The 22,536-nt window shown below is 42.8% G+C and overlaps 1 protein-coding gene across 4 annotated transcripts in view; it reads right to left on the bottom strand.

The window, feature by feature from the left end:
• LOC144951695 (neogenin-like) overlaps positions 1-22,536 on the bottom strand; it is a 225,504-nt gene that overhangs the window by 8,525 nt on the left and 194,443 nt on the right. For 3 of the 4 annotated variants that reach the window (XM_078882001.1, XM_078882019.1, XM_078882009.1), the window contains 4 exons: positions 21,373-21,511; positions 19,923-20,149; positions 14,842-14,934; positions 5,271-5,411 (listed from right to left, as the gene is read on the bottom strand). In XM_078882001.1, the coding sequence (XP_078738127.1) occupies positions 5,271-5,411; positions 14,842-14,934; positions 19,923-20,149; positions 21,373-21,511 (600 nt within the window). The remainder of the gene's footprint in view (positions 1-5,270; positions 5,412-14,841; positions 14,935-19,922; positions 20,150-21,372; positions 21,512-22,536) is intronic. The other variant, XM_078882029.1, reaches the window with a different exon arrangement.

Genomic DNA, 22,536 nt, shown 5'->3' with positions numbered 1-22,536 from the left:
AGATGGCCTAGCCTACCCAGGAGTCGTAAAGAATGGTGGTAATTTAGCAAAACAGAGCAATTTACAGTACCGTACTGTATAAACTATATACTGTATGTATTTTTAATTACAATACTGTATTGCACATTAAAATGTAAAGTAAAAAAAACGAGGTAAATTCTTCGCCTACCTATATGAACTGCAATTTAATAAAAACGTTTTTCAGGAAACAATCCTATCTGCATCACACAAGGCGGGAGATGCGTACATCCCGACAGCGTCCCAACGTACAGTATCGTACCTCGTACGCTGCTGTGTTTGCCTGCCGCGCGAAATTTAAAATATTTAACAATTTTGTCGTATCGCAATCGCCATCGTAAGATCGAATTATCGTAAGTCGGACCATCGTAACTCGGGAACTATCTGTAATGGAATGACAGGACATCTGCTGCAGGTTGGATCTGTAGTACGAGTTGAAATGATGGTACGACGGGAATTAAAACCTTGTTGGCAGCTGCAGGTTAAATCTGCAGTGTGAGCCACAACTTGCGTTGCATTGGGGAGCAGAGCTGAAGCGACTACTACAGTGTTGTCGTTAGTGTTAAGTGGCTGCTGAAAAATACGTAATTTTTCTCATTGCAAGTCATTAATTAATTAGTATTGCTCAAGATTGTACATCTGCATGCTGCAAATAAATATTCCTCCATCTATTTTACATAGTTTGCCTTCATGAACTTTCCTAGAAATAGACACTCGTTTTCCAGTTATGTCCCTCCAACAATTATTCTCTTTTGTTCAAACGTCTTGTAATATATAACATGTAATATTCGTTAATGTTTTATTTATACTACTTAGTCCATCCCTGGATATGAAGCAAACCTCATAAAATAATTATGAAAGCAAAAAACTGCTAAAACCACAGTTGCGCAATTCCCCACTTTAATAAATGCATTCTTTCTGAAGCGAGCGGGATATAAGTGCACAAGGGATACCATGAAGATGTTTTTAGTGTTTTTGAGTAAAAGTAAAAAAAAATACACAATTGTGCAATTCTGTCACTGGAAGGAACACAAATTAATCTGACTGTGGATAACAGGAATTGTGGATGTGATTATTGTGGCTCAAATTATCTTAATTTAATAACTATTTACTTCTGGTTGTAAATAGGGCTGGAATATGGAATAAATAAACGTGCGCTTTTAAGATTTATACGAGTCCTTATATACGTCTGACTCCCTGACAAATGCGGTAATAGATACCTTCTGAGCCAAAATCCCCCTCCCTATAAGCCCATCTCACTGTTGAACTCGAATAACAAACTATTCACCATAAATATTGCAAACAGATTAGAAAAGGCCACCCTGGCAGTTACTGGAGAAGCACAAACGGGCTTAATTAAAAACGCACTCGGCTGACAAGATTAAGACTTTGGTTAATGCCGCAAATTTCGCTACAAAAGACAATCTAATTGCCGACACCCTTACCCTGGATTGAGAAAAAGCTTTTTATAGAATTAACTGGGCCTTCCAAATCCGGATAATGGGCAATTTCGACATTCCCGGTTCCTTTATTGACAAATGAAAACTCTTTTTCTGCCGCCCTTCGGCCACCGTGGTTACAAATTACTTAACATCTCCAAGCTTTTGTCTGAGCAGAGGCACCAGGCAAGGTTGCCCCATTTCCCCACTGTTATTTACTCTAGCCATGGGACCCTTCGCCAAAAGCATTTAGAGAAGCCAACAGGTGTCAGAAATATATAGCGGGACAGTGGAATACAAACTAAACTTATATGCCAACAACAAGGGGTGGGGAACGTCCGGCCTGCGGGCCATATGAGGCCCGCGAAATCATTTCATCTGGCCCTTCCAAGGCAACCGCAGGCGGGACTCGAAATTCAATAAATCTCGGAGCAAACCTGGAAAAGCAGTTGCGAGTAGCAACATCATCAATACCAGCTAACATCACACGCCTCACCAAAGAGAAGCAGTTCCAGCCATCACATTAGGGGTGAGTTAATTAAATGTTTGACCAAATATAACAGGCTAATTTTAGAGTTGATAATTTTGTATGGCCCGCGAATGATGTTATAAATATCCAAATGGCCCTTGGCAGAAAAAAGGTTCCCCACCCCTGGCCTACAATGTCCTTCCAGCAACCTCGATCCTTGCCATTTTGACCCGAGTAAGGGAATATGGAATGTGTCAGGATATAAGCCGTGGTGCCCAATGCACATTAAATATCTGGGAGTGACAATCCATTCCTCTCTCGCATATTACTCTTTCAGAAAAAAAATCCCTCCTTTGTTCCAGGAGTTTACCACCTCACTTGTGGCATAGGCAGATATCCCCCTCTCACTTCATAAATAAGACCCACCTGGTAAAGATGATGGTCCGTCCAAAGCCTTTAGACCACCTACGAATGGTCCCTACCCAGATGCCGAGAGCCTACTTCAAAACACTCCACTCACGCATTTCCTCTTACATTTGGAACCACAAACTAGCGTGGATACGCTACCATTCCCTTAACCTGTCTAAGAACGAGAGAGGCCTGGCTCTCCCAGACCTCCTTAAATATCACAAAGCAGTCGCTCTTCAGAACGTGGAACTAGTGAAAAATTGGAAGAAGATTCTGTGAGCCCATGGTCCCTTATCAGGGTTTCCCTCTCCCCAACCAAAGACAGACTCCAGGGGCATTGAACCGGGGATATGCAAGGACAGACATATCTCCTTCTCCGCTCCCCTACAATGACGATCCCCACTATGGGGAAACCCCTGAGAATGAGCAACAGGGGGATCAAGTGGCCCAGCTGGAAAGTGACAGGCTTGGAAAAGGTTGGCGACCTTTGGACTAAAGGTGGCAAGATGATCTCTTGTGAGCAAATGCGGGCACATGAAAACATCCCTCAGATATATATTTTTTAGGTACCTACAAATCGCTATCACCAAATTCCAGAAAAGAACTATGACCATTGTGCACATGATAATTGGTTCTTTACCCTTCTATCTGGCAACAAAACTGACACACTTGTTGCCAGATAGAAGGGTAAAGAACCAATTATCATATTTTGTACTGGCAAATGAGGTTCCCATAGTGTAGACATTGTGCACATGTCAAAGAAAAAATACAGACTGGCAGAAGCGTATCTCCTCATGAATTAATGAGGAGTTCCAGATCTGGCCCAGTAATAGGAAGCTCTGGGAAAAGCTCTTGGACCAGGACATTTCCCAAAACGAGTGGATTCACATCTGGCATGCTCCGGCTGCAGGCCCTAGGTCACTATCATAGATGCTTATTAAATTAAACTTCCTATACGGGACCTACATGACTCATGAAAGGAGGGTCAAATTCACCGATTCTTCACTCGACTGTCCTAGATGCCCGCTATGCACGGTTCAGACCTACTCACACGTCACCTTAGTCATAAACTCAAGGTAAAACAATGGGAATATGAGGCTAGATGGTCCCCGAAGCTGCTAAATCCTGCGTGAGTATGCATGCGGTCAGAGGCCTTGTGAAAGGGATGGACTCCTGACGTATCACTCCTTGGATAGACATGAGGTGGTTACTCCTCCAGGGGATTTACAATAATGACAAACTCACTTGGCACGTGAAGGTTATTTTATTTTTCGGTTCTATTTGGGTACATTCCACCCCTCCCTCTCTCATCTTTTCTAAAAATTAAATTTTCTCGAATCGTTGCACCTACACGAGTTGGGCAGTGAGAGCCCATCCACCTTTCCTAGTCCCTACCCCGAGGGCACCTGGCCTCGAGTTTGTCACTCGCGAGCTGTCTGTAGTCGGCCTCCCCATCACCTGTACTCGGTATTGGCCTCCTGTTCAATAATACAACTAGATTTGAAGTTTTCGGGACTGCAAGGATCCATACTCTTTGGTTCTTTCGTTAAAGTCACATAAGTGAAAAAAATAAGTAAATCACGACGTTTCGATTGCAACACAAGCAATCATCATCAGGTGCGACAACCACAGCAAAAAAATGTAACTCCGGCATCTCTCCCACTTCAGTAAAAAATGTCCTTGCTGTGGTTGTCACACCTGATGATGATTGCTTGTGTTGCAATCGAAACGTCGTGATTTTTTTTTCACCTACGTGACTTTACCGAAAGAACCAAAGAGTAATAATAAAACTATTTATTTATGTGCAATTGGCTCAAAATAATTTATATTACTATGTTTTACAGTATGCATTAGAGAGTAAGTAATGGAGTGAAAACTTTGCTGTACACCTGAATATTCGCAGGTTTTATAATAGAGATTGTGTATTCAAAACACATTCACGGTAGTGCTATTTGAAATTTGTGGGGTTGTATATTAAATATCCTCAGCCATAGCAAGCTAAAAGAGGCATAGATTGTGAAAGTTGCCCACTCGACGCTTTCCCTCTCAGTCTGCCTTTGTCTGCCACACAGTTTACATGCGAGCGCAATTACATTTTTTTAAAAATTACTCACTGCGTAATTTCCATTAATTTATTTGCACTTTTAAATGTTTACGTTCATCATTAAAGGTAAGTTAAATAACACGATATTACTATACAATACTGTATATGTATTCATTCATATATACATACAGTTCTGTGTATACGCATTAATGCCCCTAACTATATTTTCCTTAAGCTTTAAGTATTAATATTCGTGAATTAAATTTTCGTGCCATTCTCAAGGCACATATCCTTGCGAATATTAAGGGTTTATCGTATATTTAGTAATTGGTAACCAAAGTATTTTTTTGTAGACAAACTGTTTAAAAACCAGAGACAATTTGAAACACTGATGAATGTTGGGCATATACTTCTGAAACTGCAGTTCATGAATAATCGAGAAGTTAATTATAGGTAAAGCATGTGTGGGCCTCTACAAAATGTTTATGGTCAGCGGTAAAAGTTGTGCATGAATAATATTGCTGGATTAGGTCAGGATCACACCACACTGTCAAAGTAATGAGCAAGGTATGCACATGCCAACATTTGGAACAATATACCTATTTTGCAATTTGTCTGACTAATTTTCAGTTGTCCAATCCCATTTGTAAACATGAACCAACCTTAAAAGATATTAAATTGAACTAATATCGGACTCAACAACGAAAATTAACACACTGATTCGTATAGAAAAAAATGAAGACCCTCACTTTGTTCAATATTAGCAAAAGTACAGTCTTCTACTAAAACACCATTGTCTTGGATTGCAGTGACACTGACATTAAAACATTTTAAAATTAAACTCTGCTCCACCTTGCTGGGGGTATTCGAGCCATTGAAAGGCAATACCCACCGGCAGCAGTAATGGTGCCGATGCCCCGCTGCCCAGTATAGGTCAGGTCGAGATGTCCAAGCACTTGGGGACTCCCAGGGGAGGGCAGAATGCAGTTTGAGAGGTGATGAGTGTGATCCATGGTGTGATGGCAAGGGGCAGCTGTAAAAATTGTGTCAAATTCAAATGATATTAAAACAAAGCAACAGAAAACCAAAGTTAAATGAGAATAAATAGAAGTTAGCAATGTGCCATTGGCATTTTTAAAATAAAAGCTTGCGTTTAAAAAAAATCACAAATACACATTTACAGTGTAAATTTACAGTGTAAATGTGAATTTATGAACGATATTTTAAGTTTTACACTTCACTGATATGAACGGCCTGGGATATTCAAAGGAACTTGATATTCTAACAGGTGTGAAATTTAGATTTTTGTTTACGTTTATTTGTATTTAATCAACAAAGTCGTTGCATTATGTGTTATATAATGACCATAAGTGTTCATGTATAATTAAGTTTGAAACAGAATATAAGCATTCATAAATGGTCATAAATTATAAATATGTAATACTCGTTGTATCATTGATAACCATTACCTTAACATGAAGCGCAATGTTCAAGTCATAGTAATTTGTGTTGATCTTTACAAAAGTAACTTTTTATCTACGTGACTTTACTGAAAGAACCAAAGAGTATGGATCATTGGAGTCACGAAAACTTCAAATCTAGAATTAACTTTAAAAAGATCAGTATTATCACTTTGTAACTTTAAGGGGTATCATAATTTTGTTGCAAATTTTTAGGAGCAAAATAATTGTTTGCGTACGTTAACAATGTAAAGAGTTATTATTTTGAAGTAACTTACACAACACAGCTTGGTTCACCTTAAAGTGGCAAGTCACCATTAGCCATCTTCTATTCATTTCTAGGTGAATGTCTCCCCACAACTACACCATCTCTGGTAGTTATTTGATGATACAATCCATCTTACTGCACACGAGATAAATGCGTTGCACCACCATGCTCTTGTTCACTTTATATTTCATGAGTTCCTATAGTTCCATAATTGTCTACAACAAGTTGCCTAGGTATATGTACTTGTAGTAACCTACCTGCCATAAGCCAAGGTGTTCTTCTGAGAAAAAAAAATTTCCATGGACAGAAGACTTGTAGAACTTAATTCATAAACAATTCCCAGGCTTTTAGATGTGTGGAGCCGCAGATATCAAAGCTCCCCTCTCCTCAATACTGCGCATTGATATGATAATTCTGGCAGTTACGGGCCACACCTAACATTCACTTGGTAATTATGACTTTCATGCTGCTGTGTGCCATTGTCTCTCTATGTCTCTCTGCATCTGAATATCAGTTGCTGTTTGAGCCGTCATTTTGCCAAGGTTACACAGAGGTTTGTCAACACAGTCACTCCGCGGTGGAGGCCTGATTATTCGTTTTCCCTGACATGCGAAGCCCAAAGTGGATCAAACAGTGGCGACCCCAGCAGAAGGGAAAAGATGCCCGAGTCCAGATTCTGGGCACAACCACCTCCGCTGGGAAAATGGGTCAGCCTCCTTTATAATGTAGTGGGCTGTCACCATAGGGTGGATGGGGTAATGGGGGACAAGGGATGTCATTGGAACTGGCCAATTCCAGAAGGTGCCTCCTGCTCCGTGGAATATCAGAAAGTTAGGGCTCAGTCGGCAGAACCCAGGAAGGTGAAGGCATGGTGGACCGCGGGGCAGTCTGGAAAACATGGTTCTGGCGAGACCACGTGTGTGGCGATCAGGATCACGTTGTGTTCCATGAAAACATACACCGTTTGAGTTCCAGTGTTGCGATGGTGAGCTCACAAGTCAAGCCCGAAGTGAGCGATTAAAGGTGAAAGATTCTGCGTCATCTTTGTCTCTTTATCATAGTTTGTGTGCTGTGTGAATACGGCTGCCGTGTAGCGGTGGTTGTGAATGGTAGCTGTATGCTGTGTGTGTACGATTGAGTAGTGGTGATAGGTAAGTCATTATATGAGTGGCCTTGGCTGAAAAGAGAAGCCCAAAGTTTAAAAAACCCTCCCTGTTGCCAGCACGGCGTACACAAGGCTGTCCACTCTGGGGTTATCGTAGAGTGCGATTGATGTCAACGTCCAATTTTAGACTACGATAGGGCTACCGTCGGGGTTGGCAACACCAAGTAATATGTACCACGAGTAGGGTAGTTCCCTCTCTCAGATAAGACTAAACACAATACATCTCGATAGCAGCACTCACTACACTGGGTGCTTGAACAGGGGAAGAAGAGTGGGAATGAAGACGATTTTCTTTGTCACCTACGAATAGCCTGAGTGGCGGCCATAGCAGGGTACATCTCGTTAAACAGCAGCTGGGAGAAGGTTGCCAGAGAAGATATTACTCGAAATAACCTCAACGAACAGTGACCTCACAGTGTGCGAACCATTGCCCCACACCCACTCAGTAATTAATCCTGGGTAGGCAGAGTCGGGGTGAGGGAAGAGCACCCTGGAATAACCCACCCACATAGATCGATACAACCGCCATCTGTCACCAAGTGACGTTGACGTCACCACGGCGCTTATGCCAGGCTATATGCACTTTAAGGCCATGAGAAGTGTTGAACGCCCGTTGGCAAGAGGTCACGGGACAGACCCAGGTGTCATGGATTGACTGACTGAGACGACTGGCCGATGCACCACCTGTGACGCCTACTGTGCAAAATTGTTGTGTTTTAGCCACCCGGCGCTCCGCTTGTTGTTGTGAGCGTCGCTCCTCTGTCCTTTGTTGTTGCTGGAGGGCGACTGCCTCCAACTGCCCATTAGCATCCTTCACTAGCCTCCTCCATAGAGGCCAATATTGACACTGCTGGTACCAGTCATTGGCAAGTCCACTCAGCTCCACATCCTCTCGTGCCACATTATTCAAACCCTTCTCTAGCCCGTGCCATGCCCGTTTAGCCCCCTCTATCCAGCCGAACAAAAGTTGTTTGGACATGCGGTGGCTGGGCATGCAGGCTACATGACCAAAACAATGCAGCCTTTCCCCCTGGAGGAGCTAACCAATGGGACTGTGTCCAGATCTTTCAAGGATTTGTGAGCTCCTCATACAATCCAGTCTGGTTAAATCCAGGATTTATTGTAGGCAGGCCAGCCTGAATGTTTTTAACTGGGGTAAATGTTCATTAGGGGGGTCCACGTTTCGCAAGCATCAAGAAGAGAATGCATGACCATGGCTGAAAAGACCCAAAGCTTCATGTGGAGTGAGGGACTAGATAGCTTCCACACAGCGTTACACAGCGGATGAAAAGACAATGCCGCTCGACTGATTCAGAGTGAGACCTCTGCTGTCAAACCGGAGCTGGTCATAAGCACACTGCCCAGGTCTGGAAACTTCTCCACTCTCTCCACAACTGCCCTGCTAATAGGGAGTTGAGGGGGTGGAATATTTTATTATACAAAATACCCAGGCAGGTGCTTAGTTTTGGGAGGTTGATGGTAAGGCCCCATCTCTTAGTAGATCTAGAAACATAAGGATATATACATATTTAAATGCACAGTTAGACCATATACATAGAGGCACACACAGAACCTGACAGGGAGTGTTGGCAAACAGGGGAGAGGGTGAACTGTGTGAGGCAGATGGGTAAGGGAACCCCTGCGTGATGTGGCGAGGTGCAGAATGTTTCCCGTGCATGCAACCATGAGCCAATGTGGTATGCCACAGCACTTGGAGGGGAAAGAAGGGCACCCCCAAGTGGTGCTACTCTCGGGGCGAGCATGGCTCGGGGCCACTTCTCTACCCCCAGCTACCCAGCATGCCTCACTGCATGGCCTGATGGGGAGTCGGCCGCACCCTCGGGTGTGGCCTGAGCTGGGGGGGGGGGGGGGGCTCCCGCTCGTGTTTGGGGGCAACCATCACCCATCGCCCCCTGACCACATGGCTAGTGGAAAGGGATATTCCGCAACATATGAGATGGAGATACAGATGAGTCCGAGGCATGCCGAGGGCAGCCCCGCCAAGTCAGTGGCCAGGCCAATCGGCCGGGCAGAAAGACGTATTACGCGTCCTCAGTTGAGTCATTAACGTGGACTAGCGAGAATGGTGTGTGAGGAACGGACGGAGATGGGGGCTATCTCAGGACAACTATCTTATATCTACCACAACAATTTCAATAACTATAACAGCAGCTGCAGCTATATTCTTTACTTTATATTTCTATAAATTCTACATCATCTCCAAAAACAACTATGTTACTCGTCTCCATATTTGATGATTACTTCAACAATTACAACAACTACCACATCTACACCTGTTTACAACTTCTTTGATCCAATCTACGTGACTTTACCGAAATACCCAAAGAATATGTTTACAACTACTACAGTGAAGAGAACTTCAACAAAAACTATTACTATAGCTACCATTACTTCGATATCTTGCACTTGTCATTGACATTGTTAATCGCTGTTGAGGATTGTTATCTTTGCATTGATTGGTTTCTCATACTCTTTGGTTCTTTCGGTAAAGTCACGTAGGTAGAAAATAATAGATCATGTTTCCGTACTCAGCCTCCGCCCTGCGGAGCTTACGACCTTCGCATATTTGTTTCACAATATTCATGGCTACACCGTATCTACAATGCTAATGGGATTCTCCACAGACCACCTTACTTACACCGTGGTTCTGGCCATGGTGTGGTCTGTAATTCCAGAACAGTTGGGGCTCTTAGTACCGATTGGTCCCGTCGTCGGTGCAGCAAAATCAGATCCCGCAATGTCAATGCTGTCTGCCTTTGTTGTCCACGAAGCTCCTGATTTCTAGTTGTAAACGTGGAGGTCCAGTAAACACTGAGGTATCTCTCAATCACCAGCAATCCATATACATCCTCCTGCTCTATTGGCTTGTATGTATGTTGAACTTCTTTCACACCGTATGTAGCCAACCATGCTAATCGAAGGCTTGTCCGGCAAAGAGCATAGTCCTTCACATACCCCTGGATTCTGATACCCACCCCCATCTACCACCTCGCAGAAGGTGCTTGTCATCTAAAAATCGAATTCCTGTCACACCTATATGATCTCAACCAGTATCCACCTCCATTAAACTAGCCCCCTAGAATAACAGGTCCTTGAAAAACATAAACTTGGCAGTCCTCATTAGATATCACTCGTTATATACGCTTCAATTCCTCCATATTATCATTTTATGGAATGCGCTCATTCTGTGGGTCGAGAAGGCGGTGTTGCGATCATTGCCAAGTAAAGTTTTTTGTAACAAGGCTGACATCTCTATTTTACCAAGATAAACCATTTTATTCCTCATTTGAATACATTGCACTTCAACTACTTCTATATAGAGCTAAAGTTGTCTGTGGTTTATCATCCTCCTAAGTTAATTTCCAAATTTCTATCAGATTTTTCAGACTTAGTGTCACATATTAGCATGTCCTCTGCTCCATTCTTCTTCTTCATTGGAACTGGCCAATTCTAGAGTGTATTACTGTGATGTTTCCTTCGTATTTGTGGATTGGAAATTGCGTCATTATATGTTATATGATTTGTTCTGGATGACCACAAGGTGTTTGTTTATTAATTAGTTTGAACTCCATTCAGCTCTCCAAGCTTCATCGGGGTTGAACTCACATTGTTTAAGGTGTAGCCCATTGGTCCTGATGAATTGGAAGGCAACTGTTTTCCTATTTTCGCAGAACTTTCCAGAGGGTTGCAGCATTGCAGCGGATGGATGGGGGGCAGGTGTGTGGACAGCACGGGCAACCAGGTTGTTGGGGTCGACTCGAGGGTTCCAGTGATATACCGCATTGCAGCGCTCAATTGGACATCAATAAGATGAGTGTGACTACTTCTGGTCCATGCTGGTGGACAGTACTCGGCTCCAGAGTACACACAAGACATCGTTGATGTCCGTAGCACTGGTGCTGATGCTCTCCAGCTTGTGCTTGCCAGTTTCTGGACCAAGTTGATCCTTGATAATTGTTTTTTTAAATCCTTTATATTAAGTTCGCTTGCTTGCTTAGGATCGTGCAAATCTTTCGGTCGTTTTTTAACCCACTTCCCGTGATCCAATCGAGCTGACATTTTGCACACAGACTCGTTGTGCGTGACAATTAATGTTCGTGGAATTTTTTTTCCCAAAATTGTACACTTTTTAGGACAAAATAATATATTTAATTACCAATTGCTTATTTAATTACCAATTGCTTAATGGTGCAATGCAATCATCTGACCCATAGGTGGCAGCCATCTCAAGCCAGAGGACGAGAGGACTCTAGCCGCCACGCATATAAAGGATTTATAGTGAAAAACTTTGTTTTTACGAGTTATACCTATTTATCCTTCTATCTGCCAGATAGAAGGGTAAAAAAACCTATTATCATATTTTTACTGGCAAATGAGGTTCCCATAAAGTTGATCCTTGTTTTGGTCTTGGCAGCTACCTTGTTCAAGTGGTCATAGAAGGTTAGCGTACAATCCAGCTTCACTCCCAGATAGGTTGGAATGGGGTCGTGCTGCACAGTGTTGCTGCAGGAGGTCACTTTCAGAGTGTGCTTGCATCGCCTATTATCAAGACGAAATGCAGTGACTGTTGTTTTGTGGGAATTTCTAGAAATATTCCCCCATGGTGTTTAGGTCTTGGATCTCCCTTCACTAGTTAATTAAAGGGCAACAACTTTGATCATTTATGACCTGAACAAAAAACTTCCAAACAAATCCTTTACCATCCTCATTTGTGGCTTGTACAACTACACTTGCTCCACACATAACCCAAATTATAAAATCAATAATTTGTATCTAAAGTTGTCCCAATTGAACTGAATATGATCACAGATACCCTGATTCTGAAAGAAAAAACCCTCACTTGATTTGGATAAGCTAACAAATCTTCATCCTATTTATAATCTACCATTGATTTCTAAGATTCTTGAAGTTATCATGGTCAACCATTTAACTAACCTTTTAAAACATTTTTTATGATCCACTGCATCTGGTTTTTGGGCACATCATTCAACTGAAACTCCTCTTTTATGTGTTCTGAATGATCTTCTTTCTGCCACATTTGATCACTATATTCGAGTGCCTACACAGCCATGTGGGTATCTCTGATGCTCTTCTTGCTTGGGTCTCTTTATCTTTCCGATCGGCATTTCTTTCTATAGAAGGTGAGCCTTTTCCACGTAAACCTTTGCACCATGGAGTCCCCAAGGCTCTATTCGTGGTCCTCTACTGGTCCTTATATATCTTCTCACTGCGATATCCGATTGGCTCGCATCTAATTTTCTCCTGATTAATATCAAGAAAATCGATCAATTAAAATTGGTACGACAAACTATTAGTTTATTTAACTCTGAATTGATTATTGTCAAGGAAGTATGCGGTCTTGGTGTCATTTTGGATTCAGAGCTGTCATTTTCTCTTCACATCTCTCTTCTAATTTAAAGCTTTCGTGACTGCAGGGATTCATATTCTTGGTTCTTTCGGTAAAGTCACGTAGAAGCGAAATAATAAAATAATAAAAATATAAAACAATACAATTCTCACGACGTTTCGACTGCAACACAAGCAAACACCTGATGATGATTGCTTGTGTTGCAGTCGAAACGTCGTGAGAATTTAGTATTATATATTTTTATTTTATTATTTCCCTTCTATGTGACTTTATCGAAAGCACCAAGAATATCTCTCTTCTATGTAAAACTGCTTTCTTTCATACTCCATAGGATATCCCGGGTTCATAGCTAATTCACTCAAGCTGTTTCTGAAACACTAATTCATGCCTTCGTAACCTCCAGGCTGGATTAGTGCAATTATATTTAATATGGTCTTCCAAATTCCCGTATTCAACAGATTCAGCAGGTCCAAAATGCTGCTGCAAGGGTGCTAACTCGCACTCGGAAATGTGAACATTTCACCCCCATTATATTCCCTTCATTGCACTGATGGTGTAGAACATTTTGAATGGACTTGCCCTGGCCTATATATATCCCCTCATTGCCAGATCGAGTGCCAAACAGCAACACCTCCGATGTTCCTGTATGGAGCTGCTCATTTAGCCTAAAATTAAATGCAAGACAGCGGGTGGGCGTGCATTCGCATCTGCAGCTCCCATGGTGTGAAATGCACTCCCACTCCACTTGTCAACTTTAAGTCCTTTCCACTATTTAAGTCCCATTAAAACCCCTTTTGAATTACTGTGGCCTTTTCATTGAATTTAGTTAATCTTGGTTTGGGTGTGCAATTTTTTTGCCATTGTCTTGTACAGCATTGTGAGATGCAGTTTCGCATGAACGACACTATATGAAATATAATTATTATTTGAACGAGTACGCTTAACTCTAATGGCGTTTGTTGGTGAACTTGATCTCCTCATACCTTCATTTACTTCGTTTCATTTGGCAACCCGAGGTGGTAAACCCTGGTCCAAGATTTACTGGGACAGGAGTCGTTAAGCAGGATTGTGGCCAACATATAATACGTGGTGATCCTCGGTTATGGTTTTGTAACTATTTTATGCAACATAATTTACATAATTACCATATAAAGAATTACATTCATTGCCTTGCGCTCTGAACAGCGTTTTCTGTGACTCGTAATATCCTGATTCTTGGTTATTGTGCTGCGATTACTGTGTATGAATCGAATCTGCATATTCACCATTGCTTTCTTTCATTTCTCTCTGAACTGTGTTTTCAGATGACTATGAGTGAAGTATTTAGCCAAAGTGAGCATTCATATTCACAAACACATTTATTTATGAAGTTCAATTTAATTGTAAGGGACTAATATTTGAATAAATGTTAAGAGTTTCTGGCAAATTTCTTGACAGGCCTCTGTCACCAACATGACTGCGACTGACTTTGTTTTAGTTCGTGCTCAGACGTATTGTAGTCGAGGCATTTGAGTGTTTTGTTTTAGCTACTCTGATAGCCAATGCCAACCCTCGTAGTCTTCTGCTGCATTCTGGAGTTGTAAAACCTCCAATAATTATTGTATATAATGTTTTGTATCAAAATGTGCATGGCTTTATTTTTGTGCATTTTAAGCCAACATTGAGGTTGTTTTATATCTGACACGAAATAAAATATTCGCACAACACGCACGGAAGCATGATGTAGGCAAGGACCACTCTATGATAACAAGTTGTCTTGTAAGCGCAATAAACCTGTCATTGAGCAAGTAAATTGTGGACAAAAACCCCTTTCACTCAAGCAAAGAGTTTTTTTTACCTTATTTTTGCGCTAAATTGCATGAGACCGATGGTGTGACATACAAAATAACACCCATTCATACATAATTATACATGTAAACCTTTATGGTCATGAAACAAAAAGTCTATTGTCCACTATAAAGACTGACTTTGACGTTATAATTTAACGATCACTTTGATTTAGTGTTGATTTTATAATACATTTTTTAGTATATCTCAAAATATTGCACCAGAATTCAAGCCATTAAATAGCCCCACATTGACTACTGAATACTTTTTGAAAGAGGCTGTGATCATGACCCTGCTATTGGAGCATGGAAGTATGAATAAGAGGTGATAGAATGGCAGTCGAGGAGAACTCACATTGCACGGACTGTTGGCTGTCAAGTGGAATCATGACGTTGGACCTCATAGACCGGCGGGACGAAAGTGTGGCACAGTCCTCTCCCTCGTGCACTGCAGCACACAAACATGCCACTCGAGGTTAACCAGCATTCAGCCATCCAAGTCAATGTGTGCAGGTCAGTGAAAATTCACATTATACACATGTTTAATTATATATACATGGAAGGATATGTGTACAGTAAAACATTGGATTGCGAGCATAATTCGTTCCGGAAACGTGTTTGTAATCCAAAGCACTCGTATATCAAAGCACTCGTATATCAATTGTGATCACGTGACGCTCGGCAGACAAAGCGTCTACACGTGCTACTCGTATTGCAAGACCTCGCTCGTTTATCAAATTCATATTTACTTAAAAATTTTGCTCGCCTTGCAAAACACTCGCAGACCAAGTTACTCGCAATCCAAGGTTTTACTGTATTCTCATCATCATCACAATCAATGGGCAGATGGCTCCCTAGGTGTCCAAGGCACATTTTGTTATTTATTTCCACTTTCCTCCGGGGCTTGTGCCAATATGCTCAAGTAGTGCCACATCTCTCTGGTACCTGATGTCCTCAAGACATTCTCTCTTAGGCTTCCTCTCTTTCCTGTTCCTTCCATTTTTCTAAACAACACTTTTAATTGTCATGTCGTTGTCCATCCTACATGTGTGTCCAAATACTGTAGTTGCAGTTTCATTCTCATCACTGCCTGCATCAGGTCTTCTATGTGCAAACCTTTTTCTTACTTCTCCATTGGTCACTCTTTTGGGTCCAGTTTGGATACAGTATCCTGTAGCAATACATTTCGAATGCCAATATCTTATCTCTGTCAGTCTTTTTTTAATGTCCAAGTCTCGCAGGCATACACAGCTGTACTGAACACGCATGTAATGAAGATGTTCAGTCTGGCCTTATAGCTGATTTGTTTGCTTTTCCAGATGTTGTTGAATCCTGCCATTACTCCTTTTGTCTTTGCGAATCCTCGCTCTTATGTCTTACGTGCAGTCGTCCCATGTCAGGAGACTTCCCAAGATATAACATTTCTTCACATTCACAATTTTGCTGATTTCTATGACTCCTCCTTTCTCAACGTCCTCCCTTCCAAACACCGTCTTTGTATTTTCCATGTTAATCCTCAGGCCTGCATATTTTCCTGCCTTACTCAGCGTATGCATACTTTCCTGCAGTACTACGCAGCTTTCTTCCATAAGATTTACGTCGTCTGTAAACGTCAGGTTATTTATTCGTTCTCCTTGCACAGCTATTCCTGTGCCTTTGTCCTGAATGGCATCAATTACTCTTTGCAAGTATGTGACGAAGTTGTTTGGTCATAGTGGATCTCAGTGTCATACCGATTGTTGTTGCGAACCATTCTCCTATTTCCTGCCCAAGCTTTGTTTGTGACTTTGACATTTCACCTATATCCTGCAGAATCTGCATCAGTCATTTCCCACCATTATCTCCCTAGTGGTGATGTTATCATATCACCGCAGGTACTCATTTGAGGCTATGTGAGGCCCAGGACAAGTTCAGATAATAGTCACTGGTGTTGCTATCACAGCACCACCGCTATACACATCATATACACATACACACAGATACAGACCCTCTGTCTATTTGTCCAATTATCTCTCTCTCTGTTTTTCTCCCTATGTGTTTGTGTTTTTCACTACCTATGTGGAATGGATGATGGCAGCCTTCACGCGACCCACTCTGTTAAGTGAGAAATCACGACGGATGCGATGAATGCGGCGACCGAACATCGATCGTCCATTTCCCAGTCTCCAGAGCAACAACACAAGCCATGCCAATGGCCTTCTTCAGGGCCAAACAACATGCCAGATAACTTTGATGTACTGTGGCTCCAAAAAACCCACGTCTTGGATGTCCTACATGCCAACACTCTACCACATCCATGGATACTTCACGACGAGCCATTACCACCCGAAATATCGCTTGGCCATATACGTCAAGAACACCATCACAAATTTTTACGCCTTCCCACCAACTTAAAAAGCCACCAGCATCAAGATAGGGGAACTTAACATCACCGTGTTTAAAGCCCCTAATTAAAAATGGCCAAAACCAGCACTCCCAAGTGCATCAATCCCAGCCATAAACAATGGTGTCTTTAACAGCCACCATACTGTGTGGGGCTATGCAGTAGATCAGGTCGATGGCGAAGACCTCACTGACTGGATGTTCGCTGAAGATATGCACCTTCCTTTCGATCCCAACCAGCAAGCAACTTTCCACTCTGCTTGCTGACAAAGCGACTCCAACCTCGATCTCACCATCGTTTCCAAAGATCGAAATGGAAGCACACTTCACGCATCCCTCAAAATACTCCCAAACTTCCCCAAAAGTCAACATAGGCCCGTCAACACCCACGTGCCATTTAAATCCCTGTGATTCTGTCAAAACGATTACCAAGGTGCAACCTGGCCAAAGTTGACCAGGACCACTATAAGGAGGTTGTAGAAAGAGTGGCGAGTCAAATTCCCATGACGGCGGAATGTTATCACCTTTTTGTTGGCCTCCTCACAGCAGCTGCCAAGAAGAGCATTCCCTGAGGCTTCTGGAAAGAATACACTCCCTGCTGGACAAAAGAGACCCAGGACCTTCTCCAACAGTAGAACCAGTTGGGCAGCCCACAAGTTGTAAAGACCCTGCTAGTCTTTAGAATCAGCCAAACGTTAGAGGTGGATGAGTGTGTTCAAGGCCTGGACTTGGTGCCTGGGCCCTACTACAACATCGGAATGCTGATAACCCAACAGAATACCAGGCTGCAAGAGTCCTGCCTAACTCTATAGCCTTCAAACTAGTGGAGAACACAAAAGAACGGCTCAACAAAAAAACATCAAGTGAGTGATCCATCACCAATTACACCAGACATTGGCCTGAATTTCTTCACAAGACCCCATCACCATCAGCACAGAGGAAGGGAGGGAAGGTCTCACGCTACTTGAAGAAAGGCAAGGCTGCTGGAAGATATGGCATCCCTCGAGAATTCCCCCATCACTTAGGCCCTAGGGGACTCCAATGGTTGGCAAACCTCGACACCATATGCATTCCAAAAGAATGGTGGGAGGCAATATTCAGTGCAATACCCAAACCGGACAAGCCAACTACAACCCGGGAAGCGATAGGCCGATATCACAGCTGTGCACATCCGATAAACTCGTGGTATCCATCATCCTCCAGAGAGTCAGCCCCCTCGTCAAGTCAGTGAACCCTAAATAACAAGCAGGATCCCGGTCTCTATGCAGCTGCTGTAACCAGGTTTTGGTCCTTACGATGCACATCGAGACCAGATTCCATAAGAATCCAAGACTGGTGTTACCTTGTCATCAGCCTATGACATAGTCTAAATCAAGGGCGTGATGGTGAAGCTCGCAAGGACTATTCGTTGCCTCAAAACAATACATCTGATACGTACGCTGCAGAGCAATAGACAACTGTGTATATGGGCGATAAAGCCAGCTCACCCCGGCGCCTCAACAATGGATTGCCACAATGTTTAGTACTCACGCCAATGCTCTTCAATATCTATATGAGCGACATGCCGCCAACTGGGTCACCCCAACTTGAATATGCGGATGACCTTGGCCTGGTAATGCAAGCATACACTTTCAACAACATCGGATCTGATCCAAACAAAAACCTAAACACTATGGGGGAAGATTTCTAGAAATGGAGGCTGAAGCCAAATACCCAGAAAGCAACAATCATTGCATTTTATCTGAAAGTCACCTTCTGTGGCAACGTTGTGCAACACGACTCCGATCCAACCTATTTCGGAGTGAAGCTGGACCGTATGTTAGCCTTCTACAACCACCTGAAGAAGGTAGCCGACAAGACCAAAACAAGGGTCAACCTGGTCCATAAACTGGAAAGCACAAGCTGGGGAGCATCAGCACTAGTGCTACGGACATCAATGATGGCTCGTGTCTACTCTGGAGCCGAGTACTGTGCACCAATATGGACGAGATGTAGTCACACTCAACGTATTGATATCCAACTTAGCACTGCAGTGTCGTGTATCACTGGAACCCTCAGGTCGACCCCAATAACCTGAATGCCCATGCTGTCACACATCTCTCCCCCATCCATCCGCCGCAACACTGCAACCCTCCATGAGTCCTGCGGATTGAGGAAAAAGTCGCTTTCCCATTCATCAGAACCTCAATAACATCCCTCGTCATTGCTTGAAGTTAAGCAAGCCCTTTCGGACCCATGCACTTAACCTTCAACCATGCGAGTTCAACCCCAATGAGGCTTGGAGAGCTGATTGGAGTTCAAAAGAACTCACATACACCTTGTGAAAGACCCAATGTCGAAGATCCCTGGTTTGATCTTCCACGAAAATCATGGTCCACCCTAAACTGCATCTGCTCAAACCATGGCAGATGCGGATACCTGATGCACAAATGGAATATGGAAATCTCTCCAGTGTGCGACTGTGGCCATCCAGAACAGACCATATAACATAACGATGCAATTCCCGATCCACAAATATGAAGGAGACATCACAGCGGTACACACTGCTGCTACTGCCGCAGTTGTCCGGTTTACCACCTGAATGTGAAATGTCGTTGTTGCTTTGCATCTACATCAGCCATACGAAAGCTGAGCAAAACCAATGTCTCTATTTCTGTCTGCGTATGTGATGGCATGTGCTCATGGGTGTTGGAATGGTTTGGACCCCCTCCTTCAACCATTGATGCTGCTCCCCCGACAGCACTCTTCCTCACCTCCATCCCTCCCCTCCCCCTCCCTACTCTGGGTGCCACAAGGTAATGAAACTACCGTGGCTATCAGTGCTGTGAATTAAAAACAGTATTATCCAGCTTTACATTTTTTAAAGATTTCTACCTGGCTAGACTTGAATAGTGAAAACACCACCATAAATCAGACTGCCCAGACTCAAAGTGGATAATCAGTGTATCTCTACTAGACATCATGTCATACACTTCCAAATGCACTTCCAACTCTTGTAGCATATTCACCAAAAATGTAGCCAAAGTCATTTCTGGGTGCAAGTACTTTTCTCACCAATGTAAGAGTTGCGTCTTGTAAGGCTGTCAATGGTACAGGGCTCGATAGTGTGTATTTCCTGTGAGTGGCGTGACACAGGAGTTTCTGTGACTCCAGACTCGGCGCCTGAAGCGGACTTCACCAGAGTTCTCATCTCCAAACGCTCATGGTGTATCCACAGGTCCGGTGGACTCAAGTCCAGTGCGTGGCTTTTTCTCTTGGAGCTGCAGGCTGCCGCGCGCTTCCTGCCATGTAGAATTGTTTTCAACAAACACAAACATGCATGTAGACACACAACTTCTCCACATAATCATATTAGGTGGGGGGGGGGGGATGAAAAAGGCACACAGTTCTAGTAATCAAAGTTGGATTTTGTCTCTTGTAGCAGGTTTAGGAAATTCATTTCATAATTATTTAAGAATGTTTGGGATGGAACTCCCCAGCATTTAATTTCTTACGCTTTCATTCAAAGGTGCATTGTAATCTTTAAGTGTTGTAACCACCACTTTTTTACATTTTACAGACTCCAATGCTTCATTTTATGAGTGGATATTAGCTTCCAGGATGTTGGCTAGGACTGCTAGCAAAGCAATCTCAGTTTGTTTCAATGTGTCTGTGATAGTTCTCATGGTGGTACAATTAAGGGCTGTCCGCCAGGCTGGTGTGGGCATAGTTCAGTATTCACCACCAAAGTAGCAAAAACCAAGCTCTGTGTTGCACAGCGTTTGTGCATTGGCTCTACGGGCGAACCCAATGCGTTTATTTAGAAGACATTTTCTGCTTTTGATCTTTTAAACTAACTTTGGAGGTGGTATTTGTGAGTGAGCGATATAGGGTGGACCCCAACTTTGGATTGTGTGGTAAATGCTGACTATTAAGAAATATGTTGAGCTCATGTTGCATCTAAGCATGATGTGAATGAAAGTTGATCGTTTTTTTACGTGCTTTATTGCAACCTCCACGTTTTGCAGCAATCACCTATGTCATTCATATCCATGCTCAAGATCTATTCAATATTTTTTAAGTCCTTTAAGGCTAGGAAGATATCATCAACAACAGCTATGATCATTTCACTGTTTGAAGAAAGCCTCGACTTGTCATGATCTCATGAAGCATTATTCCATCCATATTGAGATTGTTTGGCAGGTTAATAACTTGAATAAAGTTGGTGCCAGAAATAAAGTGTAATATGTTAAACCCTGTTTTTTTCATATCAACCTTTAAAAATGTAGTGTTACTCACTAGACCTGCGACTCCAGGGTTCTGCCTATAATTCCAAATTGGTCAAATGTGTTAACTACAGTTGCCGGTACTCTAAAATGCAGCTTTTGCAAAAGCAGCTTACATTGAACGGACGAATAAGCGTATCAGTGGTGTTAATATTAATGCTTAATGTAGACCCAGAGGGATGGCGTGTTCCTAATAAATGTGCCAATTGGTGTCTGAATTTGGAGTATAGGACCCGTACTTGTGCTCAGCAGCCATGCGACGATTGCAGATGATGGCCACAAGGACAATGACGATGATGGTGATGACTCCAACACATACAATAATCACCACGAGGGTGGTGTTGTCCACATTTGAAGGCCGGCTCCCATTAATCTGACCTGCACCCACAGCACACAGTGGGATGAAAACCATTTGCTTTCTTCTTTAAAAACAACCTTGAACAAACGGCATACCAAATTTACCCAGACAAATGGTTTCCTATTGTCAGTAAAATTCTTAAAGTGAACATTTTAATTTAATAAGCATACTAGAATGCATTACAATCTATCTATATAAAAGTCAAAAATTGTGGCGGGGTTTGTGTGTGGTCGCGCGCTTGGCTCTCCAACGGTGGGGTTTACGAAAAATAAATAGCCAGGCACCACGCCATAAGCCCTGCCGTGAGCAAGTACTATTCCTTTTTTACATCAGTCAACATTCAATTAGTTTAATTAGCAATTTAGTGCGATTTCTGTGCGCTTATTTTTTTATGACGTGTGCACGACCATACCAACTCACGCGCCTTTGGTGCGTGAGTTGGTATGGATGGCCCATGCCAAGTCGCACGCCTTCAGTGGGAGTGAGGGGGACATTTTATTTTGCGTAAAAAATCCTACAAAAATACACTAAATGCTCAGGTTAATTCTTCACTGTCTCATGTCCCCCCCTCCCCGATGCGTGCAATTATTACTACTATACAGTCGGTAGATGCTACCACTATAGGCCGTCAATCTAGGCGACGCCGGAGGCTCTGCACGGGACTAGGCCTCACCACTCCACTCTGTCAGGTGAGTACTTTGTGCTATAGAGTCAATAAATACTGCTATAGAGTCAGCATGTACTACTGTAGTGATAGAAGGTACCACCAGAGTCGGTATGCACTGCTGTAATCATAGCAGGTACCACCACAGTCAGTATGCACTGCTGTAATCATAGCAGGTACCATCACAGTCGGTATGCACTGCTGTAATCATAGCAGGTACCACCACAGTATGCATTGCTGCAGTGAAAGCAGGTACGACCACACTATGCACTGCTGTGATCATAGCAGGTATCACCAGTCAGTACGCACCGCTGTTAGATTTTGGATATTTCTCCGGGTCCTCCGGTTTTTCTCTCCACATTTAGAATCAACTTGCGTTTA

Source organism: Lampetra fluviatilis, chromosome 3, assembly GCF_964198595.1.
Source record: "Lampetra fluviatilis chromosome 3, kcLamFluv1.1, whole genome shotgun sequence".
Classification (NCBI taxonomy): domain Eukaryota; kingdom Metazoa; phylum Chordata; class Hyperoartia; order Petromyzontiformes; family Petromyzontidae; genus Lampetra; species Lampetra fluviatilis.
This window is presented reverse-complemented; position numbering and strand designations above follow the sequence as displayed.